The 27,992-nt window shown below is 46.6% G+C and overlaps 2 protein-coding genes across 11 annotated transcripts in view; both read left to right on the top strand.

Moving 5' to 3' along the window:
• The first annotated feature begins 383 nt into the window (after positions 1 to 383).
• Positions 384 to 8,665, top strand: haus4 (HAUS augmin-like complex, subunit 4). 5 transcript variants are annotated; one of them, XM_061262806.1, is made up of 10 exons: positions 384 to 542; positions 1,286 to 1,364; positions 1,761 to 1,874; positions 2,210 to 2,341; positions 3,200 to 3,340; positions 3,895 to 3,991; positions 5,172 to 5,317; positions 6,769 to 6,899; positions 7,544 to 7,612; positions 8,314 to 8,665. In XM_061262806.1, exons 2-10 carry the CDS (start codon positions 1,347 to 1,349, stop codon positions 8,495 to 8,497), a joined length of 1,032 nt encoding a protein of 343 aa, XP_061118790.1. In that variant the 5' UTR covers positions 384 to 542; positions 1,286 to 1,346; the 3' UTR covers positions 8,498 to 8,665. The 5 variants fall into 5 exon arrangements, with proteins under 5 accessions (XP_061118790.1, XP_061118788.1, XP_061118791.1 ...); XM_061262804.1 differs by having other exon boundaries at positions 1,735 to 1,874; XM_061262807.1 differs by having other exon boundaries at positions 420 to 542; positions 1,289 to 1,364.
• A 2,232-nt stretch (positions 8,666 to 10,897) lies between these two features.
• Positions 10,898 to 27,992, top strand: part of golga2 (golgin A2) — a 30,646-nt gene continuing 13,551 nt past the window's right edge. The window contains exons 1-18 of one of the 6 annotated variants that reach the window (XM_061263092.1): positions 10,898 to 11,019; positions 13,227 to 13,349; positions 14,262 to 14,342; positions 15,445 to 15,588; positions 15,776 to 15,825; positions 16,145 to 16,208; positions 16,705 to 16,767; positions 19,022 to 19,102; positions 20,563 to 20,601; positions 21,645 to 21,707; positions 22,569 to 22,662; positions 22,987 to 23,093; positions 23,248 to 23,306; positions 24,465 to 24,606; positions 25,610 to 25,699; positions 26,221 to 26,328; positions 26,962 to 27,049; positions 27,481 to 27,617. In XM_061263092.1, the coding sequence (XP_061119076.1) occupies positions 10,972 to 11,019; positions 13,227 to 13,349; positions 14,262 to 14,342; positions 15,445 to 15,588; positions 15,776 to 15,825; positions 16,145 to 16,208; positions 16,705 to 16,767; positions 19,022 to 19,102; positions 20,563 to 20,601; positions 21,645 to 21,707; positions 22,569 to 22,662; positions 22,987 to 23,093; positions 23,248 to 23,306; positions 24,465 to 24,606; positions 25,610 to 25,699; positions 26,221 to 26,328; positions 26,962 to 27,049; positions 27,481 to 27,617 (1,581 nt within the window). In that variant the 5' untranslated portion in view covers positions 10,898 to 10,971. Of the gene's footprint in view, positions 11,020 to 13,226; positions 13,350 to 14,261; positions 14,343 to 15,441; positions 15,589 to 15,775; positions 15,826 to 16,144; positions 16,209 to 16,704; positions 16,768 to 19,021; positions 19,103 to 20,562; positions 20,602 to 21,644; positions 21,708 to 22,568; positions 22,663 to 22,986; positions 23,094 to 23,247; positions 23,307 to 24,464; positions 24,607 to 25,609; positions 25,700 to 26,220; positions 26,329 to 26,961; positions 27,050 to 27,480; positions 27,618 to 27,992 lie in introns of all 6 variants that reach the window. The other 5 variants (XM_061263091.1, XM_061263094.1, XM_061263093.1 and 2 more) reach the window with 5 other exon arrangements.

Here is a 27,992-nt window from a genome sequence, read left to right as displayed (position 1 = left end):
TTATCTCTTAATTTTGTAACTGTGTTTCCAATGGTGCTAGACAAATAATGTGTATTATCATTATTATTATCATCGTCATCATCACATTCGTTGTGCAGAACTGTTCGTCATTTACAATCAATCAGGATAATTCCCACACCTGTAGCTTTTCAAAGGCAATCAAATGGCTGAAATCCCTTTTCTCGGCCTTCTTTTCAGCGTTTGCCATTGTCGTCTTCGTGAAATGCATATTCATTAGGGGTGTTTCACTGCCTATTTATAGGCAACTGTGGGCGGGATATGAAGCTGGCAAAGTTGCGCCACATTTAGAGTTGATTGTGATTTATAAAGGAAAATTGGCGTTGGACGTGTTGCTTGGCATTAATTGATCAATGAAAGCCGTTGAGATTACACAATTAACTCACCTCACCTGGTTTCTTGGGTCTGAGTCGCTTGCTTATTTTAAGGTGGAGACGAAAGCCAGCACACCTTGCGGCTCTCCAGGACCAGCTATAGACTGTCAATTGCTGCGTTTCCCAAAGCCTTCTATCTATTTTGGCCAGGTTCGTAGTTTTGATGTGGACATTTTATGTGGACATTGATGTGGACATTTTATGTGGACATTTTCTTTTTGGCACCAGGGGTTTACAAAACCGCAATACTTCGACTAAGTGGCGCTTGCGAGCTTCTCAGAGAATGGCAAACCCTGGCCTCTGGTGCTCTTCCATCACGAGAAGCCTCGCTTTGGTTTCGTTTTTTCCGAACTAGTGGACGACTTGATTGCAGTGCCATGCAAGAGGGAACAGTAACAGGCATCTGACTCGTCAAACATAAGTTACTCCTCCATCTCACAGAAATCTAGAAATAATATACATTTCGATTTTTAAATATATATTACGAAAGCGTAAATACAGATAAGCCAAAAGTTAGTCAAATATACTGTATATTACAGACAAGCACTCCCTAGTCTGAGTCCGCTAATGGTTTCACCCAGGGGCAGCAGTTCAGTTAAGTGTCTGGAAAGGCGCGCGTTGGGAAGAGGTAACTTAGCAAAGTTCTAGCTGCATTACATTAAATTATTGTAGCTGTTGTTGGTTATTCAAAATAACATTGTTTGTATGAGTCAGTCGGGTTTCGTGTAGCTTTCTAGTCGACACTAGATGGCAAGTTGTTGAGTTCGAATTAGAGCGTAATGATCTATTTATTCAGATTTTTTAAAACATCTTAGTTAGTCTTAGTTAAGTGTTTTACATCTTAGTTTAGTGGCAAGATAACGTTGACAAACTTGAATTGATCTCCAAAACAGTAGTTCGGGATGTCGGTGTGTCCTGATTCGGTGACCTCCGTGCATCACCTGGGAGACGGAGATGACATGCACCAACAAGGTAACTGGACTTGACGGCTGATTAGCGCGCTAGCTGTGCGTTTAAAGCGGACAAAATGTTGCTAGCCTAGCTAAAGACTACATTTCTGGGGTCACGTAGTAGCTAAAGTTAACGAATTAAGTTATTAGCTGAAGTGCCTGCGATGTATCTGTGTCCAGCAAATAACGTTCATTCTCGACCGTGTCGCAATGTGTACCGAGTAACACTGTTGTCACTGTGGTTGGATTTGTTATTGTCAACCTTTACATTGTACGGATAAGACGTAAATTAAACTGCGTAAATTACATGTTTTGTGTCCCGAGTTGCATTTGCCTGGGTGCTTGATAACGCACACAGGTATTTGACTGGTGCCCCTCGGTCGTTCTGGCAGTTCTCGCCTCCTTTCCTCTTTGTCAGCTGACTGAAGAGGATCTGGCCCAGAACCCCATGTTCTGCAGGCTCCTGTCCTCACTCTCTCAGCATGTGGACCACACCGGCCTCAGCTTGGCCCTTCGGAGAGAACAGGAGAAGGTGAAGGGATGGTTCCTAAACCGCACACAAGCACGCACACACACGCTTTAATACCTGCCCAGTCTCTGAAGCTGGAGTAACACCCATTCTCTACAATTTAATCAGTTCACCTCCTATCAGTAAAAACCTATAAATCACTACAAGGAAATATGCACCATAAGCTTAGCACACACTAATGCAGTGTTTATTGCAGGCACCCAGAATTAACATAACCGTTAACGGCCTGGCTGGTGTGTGGGGTCTCGTGAGCTTAAGATCTAAGGGAGCATCCCCTTTAGCTGCCCAGTAGCACAGGAACGGTGCAGGTGAATGAGAAGGTGATGGTGTGTCCGCAGGCTGAACAGGAGCTGCGGGTGCAGAGGCTGGGCTGGCTGCGGTCGGAGAGCCTGTTCCAGTTGCTCCGGGAGATGGTTCAGCAGCACTGCGTCAGAAAGCACCACTCCAGCACCTCAGTGGACGACGACAAGGTACTGCACTGTGACCGGGCATTGTGGGTCGCCTCTACATTTGTGCTTTACTCAACTTGGTCATCGGCGGTGTTTGAAGCCGCATACCACTCATACTACATTTAAATGGGCGGCATGTATCGTAGTGGTTAAGGTGAATGACTGGGACACGCAAGGTCGGTGGTTCTAATCCCAGTGTAGCCGCAATAAGATCCGCACAGCCGTTGGGCCCTTGAGCAAGGCCTTTAAACCCTGCATTGCTCCAGGGGAGGATTGTCTCCTGCTTAGTCTAATCAACTGTACGCCGCTCTGGATAAGAGCGTCTGCCACATGGCAATAGTGTAATGTAAATGAAAATGAGCCTGGATGCTCAGAAGTATGCCAGTATGCGATTTTGAACACAGCCGTACACACTTAAGCTCGATTTATGCTTGAAGCATACACGAGGGTCCGCACAGCCAAAATGATGTCCCATCGGCTGACGTCCCTGCCCGAGAGTCCACGCGGTTGTCTCTCGCCGTTCTGCGCACACCAAAAATGTTCTGACTACACAGACATGCCCAATGCAAAATAACGGCAGCATAACTAGAGTTTGGGATACCATCGGGTTTGCTGTGTACATTCGGCACACTTGCAAAAGAAGGCACTTCAGTGTGCCTCTGAGTTCAAATGAGGGAACATTAAATGAATGCTATGGAGACGCAGAGCATAAACGCTCCAAACGCATGTTCCTTGTGGTTTGACATCACCAAAATCCTGTACATCCAACCATGCAGAAAGGATAACCCAGGCTTTAGGTCTGAAATGTGTTTTCCAAGTGAGGCCCGGACGCCAAAATGGCCGTGATTGATTGGGTGAGGTGTGCTTCTCTCCGGACAGTTCTACGAGACTCTGGAGCGGTGCTTGCTGGTGGCGCAGTGTGCCAGACAGCTGGATCCCGGCTCCACTGTCGGCCAGGATCAGCCTCAGCTCCTGGGCCTCTCTGCCAAGCATGTACTGGGCCAAATGCCTCCTGAACAGGTACCGGCTCATGCACTCTGTCATTCCTTCACACATGCACGCACACACCCAAACCTGCTGTCTTACACACTGAACTGGGCTGGAATGTTGTGGCGGCAGGTGTCACATGACCATATGAATGTTCCGCCCCGCTATCAGTTTATGCCCTGCGAGGAGCGTGATTTCACTTACCGCTCCGCCCGAGCGCTCTCTCTCTCTCTCTCTCTCTCTCTCTCTCTCTCTCTCTCTCTCTCTCTCTCTCTCTCTCTCTCTCTCTCTCTCTCTCTCTCTCTCTCTCTCTCTCTCTCTCTCTCTCTCTCTCTCTCTCTCTCTCTCTCTCTCTCTCTCTCTCTCTCTCTCTCTCTCTCTCTCTCTCTCTCTCTCACTGTATAGACACTCTCTCACTCAGATAAAAAAAATGTGGAATATCACTCACTCATTCACACATGCACACGCACCCAAACTGGCTGTGTGTCCCTTGCACACACACAGATGCTGTCACACAGGTGGCCGCTGGTCCCTCCTGTTTTGGAGGTTGTGTTTGATGTATCGGAGGTTATGTATCCTCCCGCTAGGACGTGCGCTGCATGAAACCGTGGCTGCTGGTGGAGCTGGAGAAGAGGCTGAAGGAGAAGTGCTTGGCCATCCTGTCATACCACCAGCCAGACTGTGGTAAGACCTGTGAGTTGTCCTCTGTGCTCATACCACCAGCCAGACTGTGGTAAGACCTGTGAGAGTTGTCCTCTGTGCTCATACCACCAGCCAGACTGTGGTAAGACCTGTGAGAGTTGTCCTCTGTGCTCATACCACCAGCCAGACTGTGGTAAGACCTGTGAGAGTTGTCCTCTGTGCTGTTGTCTCATAGTAGTAATGGGACATGAGGCTTCATCAGCCACAGAAATGGATGGAGCGGTCATATTTTATGAGTGATTCACTACCAAATTGGTCAGTGTTCGGTTTGAAGAGCTTCTGATTGGTTCATAAGAGTCAGTGACTGACGGCCTCATCAGAGTCTCATTCGGGGCTCATTCCATTCGCTTATTTTTCTACACCTTTTTTCCTTTCCTTGCTCCTGACCCAGAAATCGATCAAGTTCCGCCATCTTTAAGGACATTCCAACCCCTTAAATATTCCTTCTAGGACAGGAACTCCCAATCTTTCCTTTGAGCAGGAAAACATCAGCGCATCCTTTGTGGAAGTATTTTTTTGGGAAAGCCTGACGTATAAATTATCGACCTGTGGATCCACCTCTCCCCATCTGCCACGCATCTGGCACGCCTGTAACTGACATGGCTTCGCACTGATGTTTGAAGGAGCAAGGATTCCATTTGCCTAATTTTCGTGACTTTCCCTGTCTTCACTTCTTTTTCTGTCATCTTTTCCTAGCCTGTCCTGATGGGTGGAGCTAGGGGCAAGAAAAGGAGAAAAGAAAAAAGGAAAATGAGAACAATAAGGGGTTGGAATGAGCCCTGACTCTTCCCTCACGTGTGTACTGATGAGACCTTTCTGTCCGATTGCATCATTAGCTCTCCTGAACCTTTTAGCCGTCTTTTCTATCTTTCTTGGATAATGGCACCCGATTGTAATGTAATATCTGTGCACAGATTACTGCCATTGATAATGTGTGTAAGTATGGGCAGCCTGTTGCCTAGTGGCTACGGTACATGACTGGGACCCGGAAGTTTGGTGGTTCTAACCCCGGTGTAGCCACAATAAGATCAGGCCCTTAACCCCACATTGCTCCGGGAGGGATTGTCCCCTGTAAATCACTTTAGATAAGTGTCAGCTAAATAATAAATAAGTTATTTCTTTATTTCATTGCCAGTAACACAAAGCCTTCCATTCTGCACAGAGAACGAGAGTGAGGGACTGAAGAGCCTGAAGCTATCTCGTCTGCCAGAGACGCTGGAGAATGAGCGCAAGAGGGCGGAGAGCCTCAGGGAGAAGCACCAGGAGAGCGCCGCCCTGCTGCAGCGGCAGACTCACTGCTACCTCTCTGTGAGCGCCAGCGTCTCAGCTAATCCATGCCTGATCAATAATGCTGTCGGGTGGTGTTTTACAGGCTGATCCATGCCTGATCAATAATGCTGTCGGGTGGTGTTTTACAGGCTAATCCATGCCTAATCAATAATGCTGTCATTGGGTGGTGTTTTACAAGCTAATCCATGCCTAATCAATGTTGTCGCATGATGTTTTATAGGCTAATCCATACCTAATCAATAATGCTGTCGGGTGATGTTTTACAGGCTAATCCATGCCTAATCAATAATGCTGTCGGGTGATGTTTTACAGGCTAATCCATGCCTAATCAATAATGCTGTCATTGGTTGATGTTTTATAGGCTAATCCGTACCTAATCAAAAATTCTGTCATTGGATGATGTTTTATAGGCTAATCCATACCTAATCAATAATGCTGTCGGGTGATGTTTTACAGGCTAATCCATGCCTAATCAATAATGCTGTCGGGTGATGTTTTACAGGCTAATCCATGCCTAATCAATAATGCTGTCATTGGTTGATGTTTTATAGGCTAATCCATACCTAATCAATAATGCTGTCGGGTGGTGTTTTACAGGCTAATCCATGCCTAATCAATAATGCTGTCATTGGGTGGTGTTTTACAAGCTAATCCATGCCTAATCAATGTTGTCGCATGATGTTTTATAGGCTAATCCATACCTAATCAATAATGCTGTCGGGTGATGTTTTATAGGCTAATCCATACCTAATCAATAATGCTGTCGGGTGATGTTTTATAGGCTAATCCGTACCTAATCAAAAATTCTGTCATTGGATGATGTTTTATAGGCTAATCCATACCTAATCAATAATGCTGTCGGGTGATGTTTTATAGGCTAATCCATACCTAATCAATAATGCTGTCATTGGGTGATGTTTTACAGGCTAATCCATGCCTAATCAATAATGCTGTCACGTGATATTTTATAGGCTAATCCATACCTAATCAATAATGCTGTTGGGTGAAGTTTTACAGGCTAATCAATAATGCTGTCATTGGGCTGATGTTTTACAGCTGACTTAATGTTTAGGTAGGTTTAATTGGGTTATATGATCTGCAAAAGACTTGTTTTTTGGCAACTATTTAGAGATTTTTTCCCCTCTACATTTAGTTTGTTGTGTGTGTGTGTGTGTGTGTGTGTGTGTGTGTGTGTGTGTGTGTGTGTGTGTGTGTGTGTGTGTGTGTGTGTGTGTGTGTGTGTGTGTGTGTGTGTGTGTGGTTTTTCATCTCTTCTGGAGCTAATCATGTTGATGATGCATAATCACTATTTCACATCCTCCCAGCACTGCCATCGTCTGATAACAAGCCTTACTCATTAACTAACTGCAGTGCATTTTACGCTTTATCTCTGGGCCCAGAGTGTGTGCCAAGTCTTCCACCAGGGCCCCAGTTAAGGCATTCCCTCTCTTCCTCCCTCTCTCCTGCAGGAGCTCCTGAGCTGTGTCCATCTCCTGCAGTCTATTGTTCTGGACCACCGTCTGAAAGCCCAGAAGGAGCTGGACGAGAAGAAAGTGGAGTACCTGGACACCAAGTGTCAGATCATCATCCGCAAGATCAGGTGGGAAGTGGCGATGAACGGGAGTTCATTAGGAGCCGTACAACCGGGAGGGATGGCGGTGCTGTTGGCACTCCGCAGGGACTGCTGGTGGTGCTCACGCTAATGCAAATACAATGTGATGGCCTCTACAAAACTGTTGTTATAAAGGGGTGAAATATCGCTTTAGCACCAGATCCTGAACCAGAATCCATGTCCTACTCAGAATGGTTAGGGTTTGGCTTGGGCTTGAAAGAGCTGATTTAGGACAACGTTCATTGTCACACATATGAAGACGAATTCTTTATTGGTCTGCCACATATAGCTCAATTAGTTACTTGAAATGGGTTCTTGAATTTGGGAGAGTTAAGCCCTGAAAGCACTTTAAAAGTCTTATGGCAAAAGTAAGTGTGGAGCCTGTAATCTGGCTGTATGTGAATTTGGAATATGCCGTGGTGACGCAGGTCTTTAGGCTCTGAGGATGTGTTTATTTTTACCTTTCCTCCAGGGTAGAAATGCTTTATTTTATTGGTCCTCCAGGGTAGAGATGCTTTATTTTATCTGTCCTCCAGGGTAGAAATGTTTTATTTTATCTGTCCTCCAGGGTAGAAATGCTTTATTTTTTTGGTCCTCCAGGGTAGAAATGCTTTATTTTATCTGTCCTCCAGGGTAGAAATGCTGGAGCTTCAGCTGGTGACCTACACACCGGACACGATAGCCGCCCATCGAAAGATGAGGTAAGGATGTGGAATGCCTGACCCTTACTTATCTTCATTGGGGAAATGAGCGCCAGGTTATATTCTCAGTTTCTCCACGTGGATGGTACTCATGGCAAAAGTGGACAAATCATAGTCACATACAATTTGTCACATATAGTTTTTAAAAGCTCCCATATTGTACACCTTTCCAGTGTTTTATTTTAGGTCCTGATATCCATAACACGTTTGTGTGGTTTTAAGTAAACAAGCTCTATCCAGTTTTACATGTCCATTCTCCAGTGCCTCTCATGCGCTTTACCAAGAACAGCCTGTTTTAGTGACTGTCTTTAAGGCTCATTGATATCAATGAACCTCTGTTCTGATTGGCTGGTTAGCTCTGAAATGAACTGAACGCCATCTGTGCCGTGTGCTCGGATCTGTTCTGGCTATAAGGGGGCTATGCTGAAGCGGATGAGTGTATCGTTGTGATGCCATAGCTTCACTGAAGTCCAAACGACTCATTTGCATTCACAATTTCTTCATACGACTCCTTTATAATCCACTTGCAAGGGAAATGTGGGACCTTTAACCTTTAATGTAGAATAGAAGTTTTTGACCAACATGGCCTAACATAATTCTGTGGGTTATTGATATTGGTCCAGAATTTCTTGTGAGTGGGGATCGTGTATTATTCGTCCATAATTATTGTGATTATGACGGGGTTTTCGTCCTCCTCTCAGGGACGTGCTGGACCGCGAGCTGGGCGCTGCTCAGGTGGAGAAGCAGTCCTCCCAGTCCATGCTGTCCTCCTTCCAGATGCTGGGCCAGGACTTTGAGGCACTGGTTGACGAGTACACCTGCCTCCGTCACAAAATCGACAACAAGAGCTGGGCCCTGAAGGAGTTCTCCCAGCACAGCCACTGAGGAGGCGCCTGGCTGCACTCCCACACCAGTGTTAAAGACTTTCACAGCCAGACACTCACTTCACACATTTTTTTGTAAACATAATTTTGTTCTCTGAAGTAAAATGTTTCATTTCTGTTGTCTTGATACACGTAACAGTACATTTACCTAAATAAACGTGTCATGCAATCCTTTTGTGCTGCCTTTACATTTGAAAGTGCTACACTTGTCTGCATAAATAATGCTTTAAGCACAGTATGTATAAAGATGGCCTTGGTCATCTAAACTGAGTACACAGCTGTCTGTAATGAGCACCATAATTCATTGGACGGTGACACATTTTTTGTTATTTTGGTTCTGTACTCTAGCACTTGAAAGGATACAATGAGGTTGAAGTGCAGACTCACCTTTAATTTCAGGGTATTTTCATCCATATCAGATTAACTATAAATTATAGAACCTTTTGTACATATCTTCCCCCTCCTCCCCATCAAAAAAAATTAAGACAGTTTAACATAATTTAGAATAATATTAAATATTATTTTTAATATTTGGTTGCATGTCCTTTGCATGCGATGACTGCTTGCAGTCTGACGCATAGACATCACCAGATGCTGGGTATCTTCCCTGGTCATGCTCTGCCAGGCCTGTACTGCAGCCATCTTCAGTTCCTGCTTGTTTTGGGGACTTTTTGCCTTCAGTCTCCTTTTCAGCATGTAAAATGCATGTTCAATTGGATTCATATAAAGCGTCAAGGATTTTCCACTTTTTGGCGGTCAAAAACTCCTTTGTTGCTCTAGCAGTGTGTTTCGGGCCATTGTCTTGTTGCATGATGAAGTACCGTCCAATACGTTTGAGCAGATAAAATATTTCTGTGGACATTAGAATGAATTGTTTTCCTGTTTTTCTCCACACTTTCTTCTTTCCATCGCTCTGTTCATTTTTGTCTCATCTGTGCACAAGACTTTGTTCCAGAACTCTTGGAGCTCTTTCAGGTGCTTTTTAGCTAACTGTAATCTCACTCTTCTGTGGTTTGCATCTTGGAGTGTAGTCCTGCTGGTGTAGTCTTCTACATATGGTAGACTTTGACACATCATCCAGGAGAGTGTTTTTGATCTGTTGGGTCATTGTCAGGAGGGGTTTTCTTCAACATAAAGAGTATTCTCTGGTCTCTGGTCATCCACTACATTGGTCAAACTGTCTGCTGGGCCTTTTGACATAATTGAGTTCATCAGTTGTTTTTTTCTTATTTTGAATAATGAACCAAACTGTTGAAGTTTTTGAAATGTTCCCTATTGATTGATTTTCATTTCTGAGCCTTATGACTGCCATCTTGATTTGCATCGACACTGCTGTCTTCCTCATGTTGCTACACCCCAACAACAATCTCCAAAAGCAATTGCAAAGTCTATAATCAAGACAAGACATCAACAGCTCGTCACTGCATTCACTAACAACACAGATGAATACTACTGAATGATGAAACCCATCTGTGAAGCCAATTCAACAAATACTTGTAGTACCTTAACCCTCCTATTATGTTTGGGGTCAATTTAACCCCACTCAGTGTTTGACTTCACTTAAAAACCAGTTAGCCCTTTTTTTTTATATTGATACTTTATTCATCTTTTTAATAAAAAAAAAATAGGAAATAGGAAATAGGAAAAATGCAACAAACATAATGCTAAATCCTGTACCAACATGGCATACAATACATTACATTACATTATTGGCATTTGGCAGATGCTCTTATCCAGAGCGACGTACAGTTGATTAGACTAAGCAGGAGACAATCCTCCCCTGGAGCAATGCAGGGTTAAGGGCTCAAGGGCCCAACAGCTGAGAACCACCCGGATTAGAACCACCAACCTTGCATGTCCCTGTCATTTACCTTAACCACTACGCTACAGGCCGCTCCCACTGCAATTGTGCAGTGTTATTTCAACCCTCTGTAACTGTATAGAACAGAAGAAAATATACAACCATTTTTATTTCTGTCTCAGTTTTCTTTGTGAATGATTCTGGTGGAACTTTCCCGTACATACAGGTGCCCAACTTTCACTCACTGTTCCTTAGGCTCTAAAATGAGATATTTATTTATGGATAAAAGGCTAGTAATTTGGGAGACAATAAGAAGGCGACACACTACATGTCAAAAGTTTTCTATTACAATATTTTTGTGGTTATTTCAACTGTTGGGCTCAGTTTGACCCAAAATGTAAAACCAGTCAGAAAATCTGAGCATAATAGGAGGGTTCAAATGGGGGGACCATGTACAAAAGGTGCTGTAATTTCTAAACGGTTAATCCTATATACATAAAAATACTCAAAGTGCTAGAGTACAGAATCAAAAAATGAAGTATGGCGCTCACTGAAGACTCTCTTCACGGCGTCCGCTGCTGCTCCTAGCGTCAGGATGCAATCGTGCTCTGCGCTGTAGCACAGTTCCCAAATTGATGACGTGGTGGTGCCGTTCGCCTACCGGATGAGACAGAATGGCAGACCAGAGCAGGCAGAACAAACTCGCCGCGGCCAAAAAAAAGGTATAAAACTTTGTTTTTTATATATAAACAACAGATGGACGTGTCACCGGCGTATCTTTATGCCTGGTATAAAAGATGTCACTGTTTGCCAGGGTGTGATGAGTGCTGACGCTGGTTAAGTTCCACGTCTACCGGTTTCTCTTGGCTCGCCCATTCGTCCATCTGGGCTTGTTTATGGGTGACCGTGTAATGGAAATATCGGGGATGCAGTTTGGCCTACCATATTTGGGGTTTCAACGACAAGATAATGGATAGGATGGACGTTGAGCAGCAGACACGTTTTTCCCTTTCATCGCTGTCACTCATACTTTTAACCACAATTGCAATTTCAGTCTGGCTAGTTACCCAAGTTAGATCGCTAGACTAACGTTAGCTAGCTATCTAACATTAATTAATTTAGGTCAGCGTGTAGCTAACCCATGACGCTTGGATCAGCTAACACTGATGGGACAGCAGCTATTATCGGTCGTTAGCTAGGTAGCAAGCTCATTGTAGGATGTAACCAGCTCGCTAGCTGATGTCCTCGACGAATGATGGTTTCACTGTTCCCAGGGCAGTTTTATTGCCGAGCTAGGTGGCGTTAGCCAGCTAATATAGGTTGATATTTTAGGTTTTTGGCTTTGTAGCTAACGTCGTTTGCTGGCGAGTAACGACTAGCTATAGTAACTATGTTAGCAAGCTACCGGGGCGTTTTGCCTAGCTAAGCTAGCTTGGTTATGAAGCAAGACCTGGCTACATTAGCTAACGTTAGCCGTCTCTGGAGTGTGTAGCCAGCTAACATAACAAGCTAACTGATATCTGATAGCTAGTGTTATTCGCTCACAAGATGCGGTTGTGGACGCAGTTGCTTGTGAGTCTGATAGCTAACTCGCTGTGGGCATCCTTCATAAAAAAGTGTTTTTATTTAGCTTTTGTGTTTCTCATCGTTGGCTATGTGGAATTTGAGTTATGGTATTTTATGGCGACCCCCCTCCATTACTTGACAGCTGTCATGCACTTCCGCTTTTGTGTCTTTGGCCCATGTCAACAGTGCAGTTGGAACAGTTCCCAAATTGAAAGCTTGTCTGTGGGATCAGATTTTGGTATCTAATTTGGCACAGCAATGTAAGGAATGAAACTGTGTCAGGCAAACAAATGTGCTTCAAGCTGAGCAACAGAATCGCTAGTTGCAGGATAGTTAGCTAGGGAACAAACCACTTGTTTGCTAACTATTTATTAATTTAGCTAGGCTTTCTGAACGCTATATTGCTGGAAACCGCAACAGTGTGGGAATACTGACCATGGGTGTCGTATAGATTAGGAATGCTCTGTTCATCTCTTTTAGAGATAAAATTTACACCAGAATTATCAGATAACTTACTCGAGTTGTGAGGCAATTTGCGGCCAGGCAGAAGTTTAGCTAGTAATCCACATTGTTTCGACATTTCCATGCGAAATACATTAGTTGCTTGGTTTTAGTAGATTCAGGAGCAGAAATTCCTGCAATGATCAGGACACCTCTAGACTGATAACGTTAACTGATATGTGTGGAAAAACTATGACTATGACTATGACGGGAAATGTTTTGTGTCTTCCGTGCTTAAAACTTTATTTTATAGCTAAGGGTTTTTTGTTGTTTTTGGATTTGGGGCAAAATGCCAAAAAGCCTTTAATTTCACTGGCAGGGTCCATAATCCCAGTTTAGTCTCATCTGAGATTCCAGTTATGAAAGGGGTGAAATCATGACAGGAATGAGCTCATTTATTATTTCATGATACCCCCTTCCCATCCCAAGGATAAAGGGGAGCCCATCTCCTAATAGTTGTCTTATCCCAGACACAGATGATGTAATTGTGCATGATTCAGTACAGATGGGTTTTCTGGAATGTCACCAAGTGATATAAATGCTTTGGCAAAATGTTTGACTGAGGGCATTTGAAACCAGGTTAATGTGATGTAAGGACTGTTAATGTCTCCGGACGTAAACTGCCTGTGAGGCAGGTCAGTTGGGTCTGTGGGAGAGGTTAGTGGTGCGTGGGCGCTTGTGGGAGTGTTTTAGCGCACTGTGGTGGGTCTACTCTTCCCCTGCGCTCTCATGTTTGATCTCTTTAAGTTGCCGCTCTGTTTGGACGGCTGCCTTTGTTTGCTCTTCCGACTCAGACGCCCGTATCCGTGATGTCGTGTCTCTGACTCGCTGACCCTCCCCCCCCCCCCCCCCGACCCCACAGCTGAAGGAGTTCCAGCAGAAGAGCGCCCCACCTTCCGGGGGCTCGAGCGTGAAGAAGAAGAGGAAAACGAAGGAGGCCGGTCAACTGGACACCCCCCAGGGAGACAGGCACTCCCCAGATAATGTGAGTAACCCCCCCCCCCCCCCCCCCCCCCTCCATCCTGGTTACCAACTATAAGTTTGTGACCTGCTCCTCACTACAAGTCAGTAATAGGTGCATCATGGGAGTTTCATGTGGCCCCCCCTCCGCCCCCCCAACACAAATGTTTTTTTATGTCCTATTTTATACCTGTGCTGCTAGGCCAGACAAGCACTTGTGAAAGAGTTCAGAATGGAAAATCAAACATACACACTGCCGGTGACAGAATATTTCCACATGGTTGAGAACCGTCCTTCCTGTGCTGTGCTGAATGGGGTTTAAACGCATTTAATCTGGCACCTGGGGCTGCTGTATGTTTCACTGATTGGCCATTGTGGCAGGGAAGGGGTGAGTTGTAACGCAGAGATTCTTCAAATAACACAGGCCTCTGCAATAAGATTAAGGAATGCTGACATTGGAGGGTGCCTGCCGTCAACCCGTTTTTCAGGCCCCGGGATAACTGAGTTGTCAGGGCGACGACGATCCCTGTGCTTTGAGGAAGGCGATGTGGGCCTTGTGGGTTTGCGGCTTCAGTTAGCCTGCGAAGCACAGAACCAGTCGTGACCGCTCGGGTTCGACCGGCGAGCGCGGCCTTCGTGTTCCTGAACGCCTGCGGCCGTGATAACGGACGCCTTTGACCAGCCCTTAGCGTAGGGTACTGGGAACGAAACGGATCTGCACTGGTGAACGCCATCATTTCCTCCTTAGCGGAATTAGACCACTCTACATTGGATAAGTAGCATCCGCTAATAGCAGACACTGTGGCTACTCCTTCATTTCTCCCTACTCTCTTGTTCTCTCTCCCTCTCTTTCTCTCCCTCTCTCTCCCTCTCTCTCCGCCCCCCACACACACCCGCTCACTCTGTCTCTCACTCTTTGTCTGGCCCTCTCCTTTAGATACAGAGCATTCTGAAAGTTCTGGTGTCTGATCTTAGTGTGACTAACGGAGTGGCTCTCCCTCCGTTTGTTAACAGCCAGGTGAGCTGCCTTCTCTGTCGCTTGCTTTCTTCCTCATCCCTCTACCTTCCTCGTTTCCCTCCCTCGCGCTCTCGTTCTGAGCATGCTCTCATCTCTGGCGACCGCTGGCTGTTTCCATAACTGGATGTCGAGAGCAGTTCCATTATTGCACATTTTTGCCGTGACCGCTTTGGACTTGTTCTGTGCTCTGTTTAAGTTGTGGGGCTGTAGGCTCTGTGTCCCCCAGGCATGTTTAATGTGATTGTTTGTCAGAATTTGTGTTTGCGTGCGCGTGCGTGCGTGCATGTGCTTGCGAGATTGTGTGTGTGTGTGTGTGTGCAAGTGTGTGTGTTGGATTGTCTGTGTGTGTGTGTGTGTGTGAGAGAGAGTGTTTGTGTGTCTGCGCACGTGCACCTGTGCAGGTTTATTTTTCATGAAATGTTTGCCTTCTTCCTTGGCATGACAGCGTAATCTTTAAATGTGAACATTTTGTGAAGTTTGTGTACATGTGTTTGTATGTACGTCTGTGCATGGAAATGTGTGGGTTTTTTGTGTGTACTTGCATGCACAGGTGTGCATGGTACATGAGTGTACACGTCTTTGTGTGTTATGCGAGTATCTTTGCATGTGACTATGCTCGTCGCCATCCAAATATCTGTTTGTGTGTAAGCATGCATTGGCTTAAGTGAGAGTGTAGCTGTGTGTCGCTGTGTCTTACTGTGTCTCACGATGTGTCCTTGGGTCTCACAGTGTGTCTTTGTCTCTCACTGTGTCTCACAGTGTGTCTTTGTGTCTTTCGGTGTATCCGTGTCTCACTGTGTCCCATGGCGTGTCCTGCCCTGGTGCCTTGCGCTCTGTCCGTTTTCTCACAGTGTGTCCTTGTGTCTCACTGTGTCTCACAGTGTGTCTGTGTCTCTCTGTGTATCCTTGTGTCTCACAGTGTCTCACAGCGTGTCCTGCCCTGGTGTCTTACTGTGTCTTACTGTCTCTCACGGTGTCTCACGGTGTCTCCTGCCCTGGTGTCTCACGGTGTCTCCTGCCCTGGTGTCTCACGGTGTCTCACAGTGTCTCACGGTGTCTCCTGCCCTGGTGTCTCACGGTGTGCCGCTGTGTGTTGTAGCAGGCTGTGATTGATGGTGAGGCCAGGGCGTCTCCGGGTGCCCAGGCTGAGGATGACCAACATGGAGAGCCCATGAGGGGCTCGCCAGTGCCTAACCCCGCTAGCGCTATTAACCCCGAGTCTCGCAGCGAGAGCTCTGCCGCGCAGGTTTGTCTGTCTGTCTGTCTACGCCCTGCCCACTCCCCTTTTCCATGTTTGATAATAACACACTAAAGCTTTGTTGTCTTGTAGCTAGTATTAGTGCCTGTTCACTTCTGTATCCGTTGTGGGAAAGGATGTGAAACATTTTTACGCGTTCAGGAGCTTTATTCCTTTGTCTTTTCTCCGATGACAGAGCTCGAGCCCTGACGCAAACTGCAATGAAAACTCCCAGGAAGAAAACCGGTGAGTGCTTGCGTGTCTGACCACACTGTCTGCCCCTCCCAATTCCTGCTCTCCACCAATCGCTTTCTGCACAGCCACACCCCTTCCCAGTCTTCCTCACGTCTGCTGGAGTTGGACTGAAACAGACAGTCCACTAATACATGTGTTGGCAGTTAGCAAGGCTTGGATGGGAGCCAGAGAAGTCAGTCAATGCCATGTAGTATCTTCTGCTTATATAACTGGTGTGTGTGTGTCTCTCTGTCTCTGTCTGTGTCTATGTGTGTCTGCATCTGCGTGTATGCATGTGTGTGTGTGTGTGTGTGTGGGTGTGTGTTTGCAGACCGCTGTCCTCCACGGAAAGCTTGCGCCAGCTGTCCCAGCAACTCAACGGCCTGCTATCTGAGGTATGCCCCCGCCCCTTCACCTGCCCCCCCCAAACCCCTCTGAGCAGGGCAAAGGGCCCTCTGAAGTCTGGGCAAAGGGTCGTCTGGGCCTGAATGTCCAGACACACTCCTGGAGGACTTGCAGCAGAGGCGTGTAGATCGGAATCTACCTTATAAATATCCTACAATGCTCAGCCAAACTCTGTACGAGATCCCCCCCTAGGAACTGAGATTGACAGCCCCGGTGTAAAAGTATTAGTAGATTTCTTTTGGATTGACTGAAGGTTGTAGTTAGTGGATATGGAAAATCTGAAAATAAATGGGGGTAATTGACCTTACTGTAAACACACGCCATGGAACACACGCCACAGCTCTTAGTATATAGTAGTAATACAACCTGATGCTGATTTTACTCTGTATTGTGTTAATGAAGGAACAGGAAACGTGTTTGTGCGTTTTGGTTTATCCTGAAGCCCACCTTACTGAATTCTTTTTGTTTCCGTTGACATCCCTGCAGTCGCCATCATCGTACGTGAACGGGGACAGTGCAGCATCACCGCCCAGTGAAAAAGAGCTGGAGGTAAGGCAGAAAGTGTTTCTATTTTACTGCTCAAACAAACCAAAACCAAAAGTTTTCTTTCTGCTGCACGTCGTGACAACAGCATCATGAAGAAAACCGTCTTTTTAAGCCTCGGTTCCTCCGAGAACACTTTGGTCGTCTTCCTCGGACGGAGAGGGGGGTTATGGGAGGTTGCGAGCCATTGGCCTGAAGTCTGGCCCCTCCCCCAGCCCCGGAACATTCCGTCACACCAGGCTGGGCTGGAATGTTGTGGCGGCAGGTGTCACATGACCGTATGAATGTTCCGCCCCGCTATCAGTTTATGCCCTGCGAGGAGCGTGATTTCACTTACCGCTCCGCCCAAGCCCAGCTCTCTCTCTCTATCTCTCTCTCTATCTCTCCAACTCTATCTTTCTCGGTTCCTCGGTTTTTTTGTTTCCTGTTCATCTCCTGAGCTGTGCCATTTTACGGGATATAAATGGAGGCTCCATCAGGGTTTCGAAAAAAATGTTCAATATTCATGTTCAATATTCTTACAACAAAAGAAAGAGAGAGAGAACTGACGAATGGGTTTGAAGACAGGAATTTAAATGTGTTTGTTCTGGTGAGTGTAGAGCCAGAGGGGGAAAGTCCAGAGGTCAGAAAGTGAGTCCTGCCATGCGTCTCTTCCACCCATCAATTCAGCCAGCTGATTTCACTAATTACTCCCTCCTGGCTGAAGAGTTTCACTAATTAGCAAATCCAGCTGACTGCAGCAAAACAGTGGGGAGGACTTTTCCTTTCCGAACCTGGATATTACATCTCTGATTATGCATTTATTTTGTAATAGAATATAAGTAAATACTCATCTTTGCACACTACAGTTTGACTCTAGTGGGTCTGCTCTCCCCTACCTGATAAGTGCTGCTGAGGTCAGAGCCACCAGCTCTAGTGGAATAAAAGTTCTTAGTTTTTATGTATTTTCTGTTTAGTAAAATGATAATATTTCATATCGTTACTACGTCCCTAAAATAAAAATATTACTTGCTGACAAGAGGTGAGACCTGTTCTCATAGATTTGCACAAGACACAATAGGTGTGTCTCCATGCATACTCGTTATGTGTGAGTGTACACATGCATACTCATTATGTGTGAGTGTACACATGCATACTCATTATGTGTGAGTGTACACATGCATACTCATTATGTGTGAGTGTACACATGCATACTCATTATGTGTGAGTGTACACATGCATACTCATTATGTGTGAGTGTACACATGCATACTCATTATGTGCGAGTGTTCACATGCATACTCATTAGGTGTGAGTGTACACATGAATACTCATTAGTTGTGAGTGTACACATGCATACTCATTAGGTGTGAGTGTACACATGCATACTCATTAGGTGTGAGTGTACACATGCATACTCATTATGTGTGAGTGTACACATGCATACTCATTATGTGTGAGTGTACACATGCATACTCATTAGCTGTGAGTGTACACATGCATACTCATTAGCTGTGAGTGTACACATGCATACTCATTAGCTGCGAGTGTACACATGCATACTCATTAGCTGCGAGTGTACACATGCATACTCATTAGCTGTGAGTGTACATGTACATACTCATTAGCTGCGAGTGTACACATGCATACTCATTAGCTGCGAGTGTACACATGCATACTCATTAGCTGCGAGTGTACACATGCATACTCATTAGCTGTGAGTGTACACATACATACTCATTAGCTGCGAGTGTACACATGCATACTCATTAGCTGCGAGTGTACACATGCATACTCATTAGCTGCGAGTGTACACATGCATACTCATTAGGTGTGAGTGTACACATGCATACTCATTAGCTGCGAGTGTACACATGCATACTCATTAGGTGTGAGTGTACACATGCATACTCATTAGCTTCGAGTGTACACATGCATACTCATTAGCTGTCAGTGTACACATGCATACGCATTACTCTTGGGGAACAGTGACTGGCATTCAAGAGGCTGCCTGCCTGCGATTGGTCCAGTCCGGCCCTCTAACTCCGGGCAGCCTATTCCGGGGCTGCTCCCTCCAAGCTGTCCGTTTGGCCGATGAACACTGCGTTGCCCCAGTGTTCCAACCTGTGGGGCAGTGGGTGGTTTCCTGCCTGCCTGTTAGCTGGATGTCCGAGAGTTTGGGTGTGTCCATTACTGCTGACTGACGGATGTAACCCCTCCCATGCTGTTCCTTTTATCTTTTCACTCCTTCACTCTTCCTCTCTCTGCATGCGCGTGGCAGAGCCGGAACCAGGAGCTGTCGGCTGCCCTGGACTCCAGCAAGCTCACAAACACCCAGCTGAGCACGCAGCTAGACCAGCTGGTAAGAGTGTGTCTGTGTGTGTGCCATGCTGTGTGTGTTTGTGTGTGTGTGCCATGCTGTGTGTGTTTGTGCGTGTGTGTGCCATGCTGTGTGTGTTTATGTGGCATGCTGTGTGCGTGTGTGTGCCATGCTGTGTGTGTTTGTGTGTGTGTGTGCCATGCTGTGTGTGTGTTTGTGCGTGTGTGTGCCATGCTGTGTGTTTTTATGTGGCATGCTGTGTGTGTTTGTGTGTGTGGGGTGCTGGCTAGACAGGCTGTGACAAACTGAGCCCCCATTTTCCAAGTGACCCCCCTTCCCCCCAATGCTTATCGCTGCTTATAACCTAAAATAATAACACTAAGATAACATTATAACTCCCCCATGCACAGACAGACATGCCCATGCATGCGATATCACTAATGGGTGCACACCCGCACATGCCTGACGGGCTTCGCCCACACACTGCTGCATTAATGTCTTTTTTTTTTTCACCTGTAGCTTTTGTGCTAATATCCTACCTGTGTCATCAGTACAGTGACTCAATCCTGCAGAATCAGGTCCTCAGATTTGCCATTCTTCTTTTTATTTGTTTGTTTGTTAGTTTGAATGTCTTAACCATGATCATCTGTGTGTGCTGGTTTCTGGTTGAATTTTTGGGCCACTGAAAAGCATTCTTTAATAGATTAAGCCTCTTTAATTTGCACCTTATGTGTGCTAACAGCTAACCGTTACCAAGGGGCCTGTCACACCTAACTACTAAGCAAGAGCAACCAAACGTCTCACCTTTCTAACTGAGAAACAGTTACAGAACCGCTTACCTGTGCTAGCAACAAGTCAACGGCAGCACAAGTCTCACCTCTGCAATATAAACAGCCTATTTCCGCTGTGCCAAGAACCATTACTATGTCGTAACAAGTAACAGTAACAGTTACCTGTGCTAATCTAACCATCTAAAGTCTCTTCTGTGCTAACAGCTTACCAACATTAGTGGAACTTGGTGGGAGCATGCAGATTTCTCACCTGAACTTGGCGGGTGACTTGATGAAGGTCAATTATTAGCTCAATGGGCTATTGAAACATTGTCCTGTATCTATGTGAAACACCTGGGCTGTTTTCATAGTGGGTTTATCCCGGTTGCTTACGCTGTAGTTATTTAGTTTGGATTAATTATTGACTGGCTCAGGCTGGGAATAATATTCTCAGGATGAAATGCTGAAGCCAAGAGCTTCTACTGGTCAACATGGCTTCTCCTCAGTGCTGAGGCTAGGTTAGGTTCTCCTGTTCCTGACGAAAACGTGAACTGTTAGAGGAGACTTTGGGCTGCTGAGCGTCAGGTCAGGTCATTGGACTGTTGAACGCGGCGTCATGGCGATTGGCTGTTGGTTATGATGTCAGGCGTATGGGTTGGACACCGTGACTGGGCTGACCTTGATGATGATGTCACTAATGAGTCCCCTCCCCTTGCCCGTGTGTTGCTGCAGACGCACCAGTCCCAGCAGCTGTCTGAGCAGCTACAGAAGGTAAGGAGGCTACGCTGCCTGTCAATCATGTCACCCTGGATACGCACTCGCATCACTCAGCTTAAGTGCCTTTCAGAGACTCTGGTTTCGAGCCCAGTTCTTGAGTAGCTACGCCACACTGCCAACTGGCTTCCTGGAAAGCATTGTTGGGGGTTTCCCAAGTGTGACCTCTGCAGCATAGTAAGGGAATGAATGCAGGGTTTCAGCTGTTTTAAGAAAGCTGCAATCTCATGACGAGGTGGAGGTCAGGCCCAACTGAATTAGCAGCTTGAGCGGACAGTTCAGGGCTGCCCAACCCTCTCCTGTAGGTTTTTACTGCCAACACAAACAAAGCTCAACTCATTCAGCAGCTAGAGCAGAGCTGATTCACACTATCGCCGGGTGTCAAAGGCTAATTGTCCCCCACCAAAGAAAGCACAGGGTGCTCAACCCCGTTCCTGGAGATCTACTGTCCCGTAGTTTTTCACTCCAACACTAATAAAGCACACATCATTCAACAGCTAGACACAACACAAGGGCTGCACAACCTCTACCGTCCTGTAGGCTTTCACTATAACACTTACAAAGCACAACTCCTTAAAACAGCGATCTCGTTCAGCTGGTAACTAGCAGAATCCGGGTTATTATTATTCAAATTATGGTTGGAGTGAAAACCTACAGGATGGTAGATCTCCAGGAACAGAGTTGGGCAGCCCTGCCCTAGCTTTTGAATGATGTGTGTTTTGTTAGGGTTGGAGTGAAAACCTACAGGATGGTAGATCACCAGGAACAGGGTTGGGCGGCTCTGGCTTAGGGAAATATGGAGAACAAACTAGACTGGGACCTTTGATCATGACAAGGTATTAAAAAAATGAATAAAATCAATGCTTATAAATATTGATTTGTGATCACAGGGAATATAAATACTCTAAATCAGATGAGGGGCATGTTTTTGTTTGTTGAAAGATTATGGAGAGAAAGGTGATATAAGCTTACTTCCTTCACGCTGTTCTGCTGAGTCATGCCCTGGGTATTTCACGCGTTTGTGCTTGTCCTCTGTCCAGGAGCGGAAGGAGTTTGAGCAGAAGTGTATGAAGGAACAAGGAGCCATGAGAGAGCAGTTACAGGTGAGACCCTTACCCCAGAGAGCCGGAACCTTCCGTATCCCTGCAGGAAAGGCACACACTGCTCCTCACAACACACTGCTCCTCACAACACACTGCTCCTCATAACACACTGCTCCTCACAACACACTGCTCCTCACAACACACTGCTCCTCATAACACACTGCTCCTCACAACACACTGCTCCTCACAACACACTGCTCCTCACACACACTGTTCGTCATTTGGCCCATGTGACTCATAAGCTGGGTCAATCTTGCCCTGCGGTATCCAGCCTTCCCTTATTCTGTGAAGGTCTGTATGGGGTATAATACGCAGGTACCCCCCAATACCTAAGTGCAGTATCACCCAGAAGGTGAGGCCCGTTTATAATCACTTAGGGCTGGTTTCGCTGACTCAGATTAAGCTTAGTCCTGGACTGAATTTGAATGGAAATCCTTCATTCAAAATTAAATTTAGTTTAGGACTAGGCTGTGTCTAGAACTGTGTCTGTAATATTACACTTTGAAATATGTGTAATATTAATCGAACAAGCAACAATTTGAAAACCAAGTTGTTGCTTCATAAACGTGGTCAATGTTACAAAAGACAGCCTTTACACTGAGAGTACGGAGACTGTACACAATAGTCTGGTCTCACACCTTAGACGAACACATGCAATGCTGATCAACAGGAATGGTGTAGCCACTACTGCCTGTTTTAGAGATGGCATGTGGAACAATATATCAATAAAAACAAATACAATGCACAGTAAATGCAGTGACAGATGGTGTCACAACATTGCATTGTTGCAGAAACAGTATTGATGGGTGAAATATTAATATTAATATTGTTTGAGAAATCTCTTCTTTTCCGTCCCCACAGGTGCACATCCAGACCATCGGGATTCTGGTGTCGGAGAAATCGGAGCTGCAGACGGCTCTAGCCTACACACAGCAGGCGGCCCGGCAGAAGACCGGTGAGTTCTGTGTGCTGCTAGTCTGGCCTAGTGCTCTGTGTGCTGCTAGTCTGGCCTGGTGCTCTGTGTGCTGCTAGTCTGGCCTGGCTGGGTTGGGTCCGTTTGTTGATTGGCTAGTTATGACTGAGTTGTGTAGTGATTGCCTGACTGCATAATTGTTACGCATAAACAATAAATGCGTGAGTGAATTGATTGATAGTGATTTGTTGATTGGTGGATTGGTCCTGTGTTGGAGGTGACCAATAGCTTTATCGGTTGGTTGGCGTGTTGAACGGTGGACCTCTCGGTCCTGTGTGTGAGCTGACTGCTGTGTGCGTTTGCTAGGGGAAGCGGAGGAGCTGAATAACCGCTTCCAGGCCGCCAAGCAGAGGGTCTCAGAGCTGGAGAGGACTCTGTCCTCCGTGTCCACCCAGCAGAAGCAGTTTGAGAAGGTAGGACTGTGGGCTGGACGCTTTACTGTCATCCATGTTCTCTGTACTCTCACACCTCATTTTCCTGCTCACCACTGTTCCTGACCCATCCCACAATGCACTGTTCAGTGTCTCTACACTTCCACAGAAAGCTTTTGTCCTCTTCTGCTTGCAGCATAATAAGGAGCTGGAGAAGGAGAGGGACAGCCTGAAGCTGGATGTGTACAGACTGAAGTAAGTCACCATTCCTGCTCTTATGTTGCTGGTTGTTATGCCTATCGATGTGTTGCTCTTGTGCTCCCTCTCTGTGTCTCTCCCTCTCTCTCTCCTCTCTCTCTCTCCCCCCTCTCTCTTTCTCTTTCTTCTCTATAACTCTCCCTCTCTCTTCTCCCTCTCTCCTATTTCTTTCTCTCTTCTCTCTCTGACTCTCCCTCTCTCCCTCTCTTCTCCTTCTCCCCTCTCTCTTCTCTCTCTTTCACTTTCTTCTCTCTCTATAACTCTCCCTCTCTCTCCCTCTCTCCTCTCTCCCTCTCCCCCCTCCCTCTTCCTCCCTCATTCTTCCCCCTTTTTTTCCTTTCCTCTCTCACTATTGGTCTGACTTATCAGTTTGCCTTTAGCCTTGTCCGTATGTGTGGCAGTAAGGACCATTATTCAGTGACTGAGGCCTGTCTGTGTCTGTGGCGTGTCTGTGACTGAGGCCTGTCTGTGTGTCTGTGACTGAAGCCTGTCTGTGTGTCTGTGACTGAGGGCTGTCTCTGTGTGTCTGTGTCTGAGGCCTGTCTGTGTATGTCTGTGTATCTGTGACTGAGGCCTCTCTGTGTGTCTGTGACTGAGAACTGTCTGTGTGTCTGTGACTGAGGCCTGTCTCTGTGTGTCTGTGACTGAAGCCTGTCTGTGTGTCTGTGACTGAGTCCTGTCTCTGTGTGTCTGTGTCTGAGGCCTGTCTGTGTCTGAGGCCTGTCTGTGTGTGTCTGTGTATCTGTGACTGAGGCCTCTCTGTGTGTCTGTGACTGAGAACTGTCTGTGTGTGTCTGTGTGTCTGTGACTAAGGCCTGTCTGTGTGTGTCTATGTGTCTGTGACTGAGGCCTGTCTGTGTCTTTGGCTGAGGCCTGTCTGTGTGTCTGTAACTGAGGCCTGCCTGTGTGTGTCTGTGACTGAGGCCTGTCTGTGTGTGTCTGTGACTGAGGCCTGTCTGTGTGTATCTGTGACTGAGAACTGTCTGTGTGTGTCTGTGTATCTGTGACTGAGGCCTCTCTGTGTGTCTGTGACTAAGGCCTGTCTGTGTGTGTCTATGTGTCTGTGACTGAGGTCTGTCTGTGTGTGTCTGTGTGTCTATGTCTGAGGCCTGTCTGTGTGTCTGTGTCTGAGGCCTGTCTGTGTCTGTGCGGCAGTAAGGGGAGTGAGGAGATGAAGCAGCAGGGCTCTGAGCTGGCGGAGCAGCTGAAGCTGAGAGTGAGTGAGAACAGTGCCATGAGCTACGAGCTGGACGACCTCCGCAAGAGGCTGGAGATGGCAGACCTGATGATCCAGCAGGTAAACGCTCACCTGGGCACGTCACACCTGGGAGCCCCTGGAGAAGATCACCCCCAGGCCACTGTGCCCTCCGATCCGACCCATTAACCCTTTCAGTGCCTCCACCTTATACCTTTTCAACCCATCAAAATGACTGTGTTTGAGCCCCTATTAAACCCTACTAAATCTTCTCCACTTCCTCTATTTTCTCAACCAAAGCCAGAAGCCCCTGGGATTTGGGTGGAGCCACTTCATATTGGGCTTGGAACTGAAAGGGTTAAGCAGCTGCTTTTGATAGAATTGATTATTCCAGTGGTCAGAAAGTAAAGTCCTGCTATATGTTTCTCCGCCTATGAACTCAGCCAGCTGATTTCACCAAGTAGTTCTACCTCCTTGCTAAAGAGTTGTGCTACTTAGTAAATCCAGGTGATTGGAACAAAATAGTGGAGGGGACTTTTACTTTCTGAATCTGGGGCTGTATTACACAAACTTCCTATCTTAAGTCCAAACTTAAGATAGGACCAGTGTAAGGTAGCTATCGTTGGCAAGCTATCTAATGTCAGTCTCCGGCAGAGTGCCAAAAACAACAAACATTAAGAGACGTTAGTGTCGTCATTCGCTTTTTATTTTAAAGAAGGTAACATTTTGTTCTGGCACCATTTAGGCAATGGCACCGTTTTAAAAGTAGCCTAATAAAACACCAACAGGGTTATCCTAAAGTCTGGACACTTTATTTAGGATTTTGGCAAGTTGGACGCTTCTGTAATACACTTTCCTATGTTAAGAACCTTTGTTCTGTGATTGCTGTATTCTTAAATCAGGTGCTCACTGTTATTACCAAGGTTAATATACAGATAAGATTTCAGAGTTAGGGTGTTTCTGTAATACAGACCCTGGATTTTAAACTTCTGATTATTTCTCTAAATGAAATATCAATAGCTTATGTTTTCTAATGCATCTTAAACTAAAATGGCAGCTCTGGTCCTATGCTTGACCTGCTCTTCATCATCTTCCATCTTCTCAGTTCTCCAGCCAATCAGGGCCTCCCAGCAGCAACCAGCAAGCACAGCTCCTCCTGGAGGAGAAACTACAACTGGAGGCGCACACAGCACAGGTGAGTGTGTGGTGTGTAGTGGGTGTGGTGTGTGTGTGTGTAGTGTGTGGGTAGTGAGTGTGGTGTGTAGTGTGTGATGTGTGGTGTGTGGGTAGTGAGTGTAGTGTGTGGTGTGCAGTGTGTAGTGTGTAGTCTGTATTGTGTGGTGTGTAGTGGGTGTGGTGTGTAGTGGGTGTAGTGTGTGGTGTGCAGTGTGTAGTGTGTAGTGTGTGTATAGTGTGTAGTCTGTAGTGTGTAGTCTGTATTGTGTGGTGTGTAGTGTGTAGTGGGTGTAGTGTGTGGTGTGTAGTGTATAGTGAGTGTAGTGTATAGTGAGTGTAGTGTGTGGTGTGTGGTGTGTAGTGTATAGTGAGTGTGGTGTGTAGTGTGTATAGTGTGTAGTCTGTAGTGTGTAGTCTGTATTGTGTGGTGTGTAGTGTATAGTGAGTGTAGTGTGTGGTGTGTGGTGTGTAGTCTAGTCTGTAGTGTGCTGTGTGCAGTGTGTATAACACCCTCTCCTCCTCCCTCCCCGTGTTGGGCAGTTGATGGAGTCGGTGGCACAGCTGCAGGTGGAGAGAGACCAGTACGCTGTGCAGATCCAGGAGGAGGGTCGCGTGTGGAAGGAGAAGACGGAGCAGCTGCTGACTCAGGTACTGCCGTCTCCATGGAGACGCAGCGCCCGGCGCCACCACAGGAACGCTCTGGGGTGGTGGGCTTCTCAGCATCCTCAGAAAAAAGAAACTCAGTTTCATTTTCTGAAAATAAACCCACACTGTGTCTCCAAAGTTCATTCAGCCATAGCTGGGGAATTCAGATCGTGACAAAAACGGTATGAGATGCAAACACATTTTCCAGGAGATAAATGCGGAAGATTTGGAAATAAGATGTTAATGTGTGTAAAAGCTTGTGAGGCTGGGAAACCCTGCAGGGTGTGCATGTTTTTAGCAATTCAGTTAAATTTGATTTGTATAGAGCTTCTTACAGAAGACTGTGTCAAAGACGCTTTACAGAATAACAGAAGGGCAAAATCTAATGGGCCAACGCCACCTGGACTCCCAGATAGGAAGCTTCTGAGATAAAAAAAACAAAACAATAATAAAACCTCAAATCTCTGGAGGCAGCCCTTGTGTGGAGTATGCTCCAGACAGGGTTAAATGAAGCTCCTTCATGCAGGAAATGACGCTCAGACGCCGCAGCGCCGCAGGGCTCTGAGGTCCCGGCTCGGGCGTGCGGGGCTCCGTGCGTGCCTTCTGTCCTAGAGCCGCTGTGTTCTGGCTCCACAGGTGACGTCCGTGTCGGAAGAGAGGGACTCCTGCACCGTCCGCATACAGGAGCTGGAGTCTCACATCTCAGAGCTGAAGAGCGCTGCAGGTGAGAGCCTGACACCGCTTACTCTTCATCACTCTGCCCTCCTCTTCCCCTCTCTACCCTCCTCTTCATCACTCTACCCCCCTCTTCATCACTCTACCCTCCTCTTCATCACTTCCCTCCTCTTCCTCTCTCTACCCTCTTCCTGTCTCTACCCTGCACTGCTGGGTCTCTCAAGGGCGAGGATACAAAGATTGAACTGACCTGGTGTCCCAGGTTTAATTCAGTCCTGATCAGAGGGGAGGAATGAAAGGCAGCAGTACTGCTGGCCTTGCGGGCCAGATTTCAGTACCCCTGTTCTGGGGTGCATTCCAAACTGAAGCGGGGAAAGGGATGAACTAGATAAGAGACTTCTTTCTAATGGAGGGATTGAGATTTTCCAGCCAGCCAGGTGGTCTAACCCCTCCCCTTCCTTCTGTGACTCGGCCCCTCAGCCCTGCTGGCCCAGGAAGCGGAGGCCCTGGCCCCGGCCCCGCCCACGGGCCCCTCGGAGGCGGAGCTGGGTCTGCAGCAGGCCCTGAGCGACCTGCAGCAGGAGAGGGACAGCCTCAGCGCCCAATACCAGGCCCAGGTACCCCCCGAATCCGCCCACTCTGCTGCTAATCACCTGCCCCCTCCTATCCACTGAGCTGTGGGCCCGGGTAACCCCGCCCCCTCCACCCAGACCCCTCCCACGTTTGTTATGGGAGAGACCGCCGGGTCATCAGCAAATGAGGGGTGGGAAATGTTTTACAAACTGTTCATATTTGTGACATGTTATACTTTCATGTGAAATAGCTTTTGTTATTGTAATTACTTGTTATATGCCTGTAAATTATTCTAAATGGTTGCAGTCTGATTAATCCGGAAGATAACATTGTGATTTAGACATGGGCTGCATCCAAAATCGCATACTCGCTTACTATTTAGGGTGTCAAAATAGTATTCGTATGTCTGAAACCATAGT

The sequence above is a fragment of the Conger conger genome, chromosome 12 (genome assembly GCF_963514075.1).
Source record: "Conger conger chromosome 12, fConCon1.1, whole genome shotgun sequence".
Lineage (NCBI taxonomy): Eukaryota > Metazoa > Chordata > Actinopteri > Anguilliformes > Congridae > Conger > Conger conger.
Note: the sequence above shows the minus strand (reverse complement) of the source record. Positions and strands in the feature narration are given on the sequence as shown.